Below are 3,261 nucleotides of genomic sequence, written 5' to 3'. Positions count from 1 at the left end.
CCCCCCCGTTTCCTCTCAGGCTTCAAGTTACTGCTGGAGGTGTTCAGCGTGATCCACGGTCCTCAGGAGGAGTGTGTGCGGGCTCTGAGGAACGGCCACCTGCTGGGCATTTCTCCGGGAGGAGTGAGGGAGGCTCTGCTCAGTGATGAGAACTACCCTCTGCTCTGGGGCAAACGCAAAGGCTTCGCTCAGGTCGCCATCGACTCTCAAGTGGTGAGTCGCCGTTATTTTTCGTAAATTCCACTTGACAGACACGGTGGGAGATGTGGTCAGTTCTCTTAGGAATCCCATCAGTTTCTTTCAGACAGCACATTACAGTGTTCAGTAGAGATGTGGAGAATGTTTTTGGTCGCCTTGAAAGACTGATGCAACACGGTCTGTTCCCTGCTGTGGAAATCCTTACTGAACCTTATTGTATGTAGAATTATTTACTTTGTTTTTTTATTTGTTAGATTGAATTCCCTTACAGAAGGAGTTAACAACTCTATGATATCTGCAGCATATATCCCCCACCCCACCAAAAAAAACCATACATACACATACATACTTTAGCTGAGTAAATTTAAGAAGATACATTAATTCATAAGAATAAAGAAGAGAGAGAGAGAGAGAAGAAAATACAATGAATAAGATTGAACTCATTTTAAACTATATAGTTGTTCTCACTCCTTTCTCCTCCCTCCCATCCCCTCCCCCTTTCTTTCCCCTCTCCCTTTGTTTTTTAAAATTAATTTTAATTTTATATAATATTTGTTTTCCGGATCCTCGTCCATCTTATGTCAAATACTTTTGCTAGATTCCTGATCCTGTGATTAATTATCTCAGTTTTATACATTTAATTAATTGCAGTGCTGTTGTTATTATTATATTATACTTACTTCCATCCAGTATTTCTGCAGAACAGGGCAGGACTGAAAGATATGGGTGTGGTTGGCTTCTCCACCTCTGTAGAGTACTTGCTGCTTGGTTGAAAGGTGTTATAAATTTTCCAGCGCTACTCTCTGCAAATTATTGAGCTAGTGGTTTTCCATGTATTGTTGCTTATGTCCATCCATCTGTTTGTATGCTGTGCCATAGTCCACCACATGCCCTACCTCCATTAACATTATTTATTTGGTATTGTTTTGTTGTTTTTGTATCGAATATTGAATAATGTTTAATTAAAAGTTGTTTCAAACAGTCAGCAGTGTCTGAAAATAACCGATCAGATCTAAGTGTCCTGGCGTAATTGATCACATGACCCACTGTGTCTTAGCATGTTCTGCCAGCAGAAGTCTGATGATACTGGTGTCTGGGCAGAGCCCTCTGCCTGGCACACACACTGTGGGTCATATATAAGGAGGCAGTTCACTAACAGGTGGCACTGTAGCCATGTTGCTAAAATCAACCAGCTAAAAATTCATGGATGAAAAGCAGCAGCTCTGTAATAACAGACATGTAGAATCATTGTTAGTTTGTGTGTGCACATGTTGTTCAGTGTGTCATGTGTTTGTAGAAAGTTTCATCATTTCATATTCCTCACAGCATGCATCACTTTTAATAACAGCTAATCAAAGTGATTAATGTTTGTCCAGTGAACTGAACAGCTGCAGCATCATCCTCACGCATCCTCCTCTTCCTCTCTGATCCTCACTGATCCTCTCTTCCTCTGCTCTCTCTCTCTCTTTCAGCCAGTCATTCCAATGTTTACTCAGAATGTGCGGGAAGGCTTCAGGTCTCTGGGAACACTCAGTAAGTGAAATCACAAAGACGACACACACTGCCAGGTTCACACAAGACTCAGTCTCACACACACACACACACACACACACACACACACAGGAGTTGTGTCGTTCCACATGCACGTTGTATGTTGGCGTTGTTGTGTCTGTCCTGTGTGGAGAGTGGAGTGACACACAGTGTATGTGTGAGTCAAAGTGTGTGTTGATAGTAATGAAGGAACATGTGTGTGTCAGAGGACTGAGATGTATCAGACTGTGATACACACACAGTGCTTAGAGTCCCCACATGGAGGATGTCCAGACTCATCCTGAACACAGGGTGGATCAAAGTGAACTGACCTGACTCAGGCGGATGTGAATCTGATTGGCTGAGTGTTATGTCACTCCTCTCTTTGTTTCTCCATGTAACTCTCTCTCTCTCTCTCTCTCTCTCTCAGGGTTTTTTCGTTGGCTGTACGAGAGGTTTCGTCTCCCTGCGGCTCCAGTTTATGGAGGATTTCCTGTGAAGTTCAGGACCTTCCTCGGTGACCCCATCCCCTACGACCCCAACATAGATGCTGCAGAGCTGGCAGAGAGAGTGAGTCCACTGAAGCTGATGTCCTGCTGACAGCTTCTCTTCTCCTCTCCCCTCTTCTCCTCTCTTCTCCCCTTCTCTTCTCCTCTCTTCTCCTCTCCTCTCTTCTCTTCTCTTCCCCCCTTCTCTTCTCTTCTCTTCTCTTCTCTTCTCCCCTTCTCTTCTCCTCTCTTCTCCTCCCTTCTCTTCTCTTTCCCCCCTTCTCTTCTCTTCTCTTCTCTTCTCTTCTCTTCTCCTCTCTCTCCTCTCTTCTCTTCTCTTCTCTTCTCCTCTCTTCTCTTCTCTTCTCTTCCCCCTTCTCTTCTCTTCTCTTCTCCCTTCTCCTCTCTTCTCCTCTCTTCTCCTCTCTTCTCTTCTCTTCTCTTCTCTTCCCCCTTCTCTTCTCTTCTCTTCTCTTCTCTTCTCCTATTACTAATTGCTATTAATAATAATTATAAAGAACATGTTAAAAAATGATAGTAAAATAAGATGGAATAGTAATAGATTAATATCACAAATACAAACACAAACACACACCACAGTCTTCTACTTCTTCCAAATGTATCAACCAACCACTGACATCAATAGTGCAAAGTGCACAGTTTCAGAGCTACTTAAAGGCTAAAGGCTAAAAGCCTTTAACTAAATCTATTATTGTATTTTTTGTTTGTTCTAACAATGACATTGTTGAATCCGTCCAGCCAAACACGTCACTAAACAATAGCTGGCATCTCATCATGTATCTACTGGACGTGGCTGACGGAGGTTCTGTCTCTGCAGGTGCAGCAGGCGGTCCGGTCTCTGATAGACCAGCACCAGAAGATCCCGGGGAACATCCTGCGAGCTTTGTTCGAGAGGTTCTACACCAAACACAAAGAGCGTTAACACCAGCAGAACCGCCACAGACAAACTGTCCAGCGTGTGATCAGAGCGCTGCAGCGTGCACAGGTGTGGTGGAATGTTTGCACGGTTTCTTCACTGCCCCCC

At 43.9% G+C, this 3,261-nt stretch overlaps 1 protein-coding gene across 3 annotated transcripts in view; it reads left to right on the top strand.

Annotated features, from left to right (window-relative positions):
- tmem68 (transmembrane protein 68) overlaps positions 1-3,261 on the top strand; it is a 10,901-nt gene that overhangs the window by 6,890 nt on the left and 750 nt on the right. For 2 of the 3 annotated variants that reach the window (XM_023398199.2, XM_087171808.1), the window contains 4 exons: positions 20-213; positions 1,671-1,731; positions 2,159-2,298; positions 3,055-3,255. In XM_023398199.2, the coding sequence (XP_023253967.1) occupies positions 20-213; positions 1,671-1,731; positions 2,159-2,298; positions 3,055-3,159 (500 nt within the window). In that variant the 3' untranslated portion in view covers positions 3,160-3,255. Of the gene's footprint in view, positions 1-19; positions 214-1,670; positions 1,732-2,158; positions 2,299-3,054; positions 3,256-3,261 lie in introns of those variants that run through there. The other variant, XR_015436653.1, reaches the window with a different exon arrangement.

The sequence above is a fragment of the Seriola lalandi genome, unplaced genomic scaffold (genome assembly GCF_002814215.2).
Source record: "Seriola lalandi dorsalis isolate HSWRI2012SDOR001 ecotype SW California unplaced genomic scaffold, Sedor1 jcf7180002054981, whole genome shotgun sequence".
In the NCBI taxonomy this organism is placed as follows: domain Eukaryota; kingdom Metazoa; phylum Chordata; class Actinopteri; order Carangiformes; family Carangidae; genus Seriola; species Seriola lalandi.
This window is presented reverse-complemented; position numbering and strand designations above follow the sequence as displayed.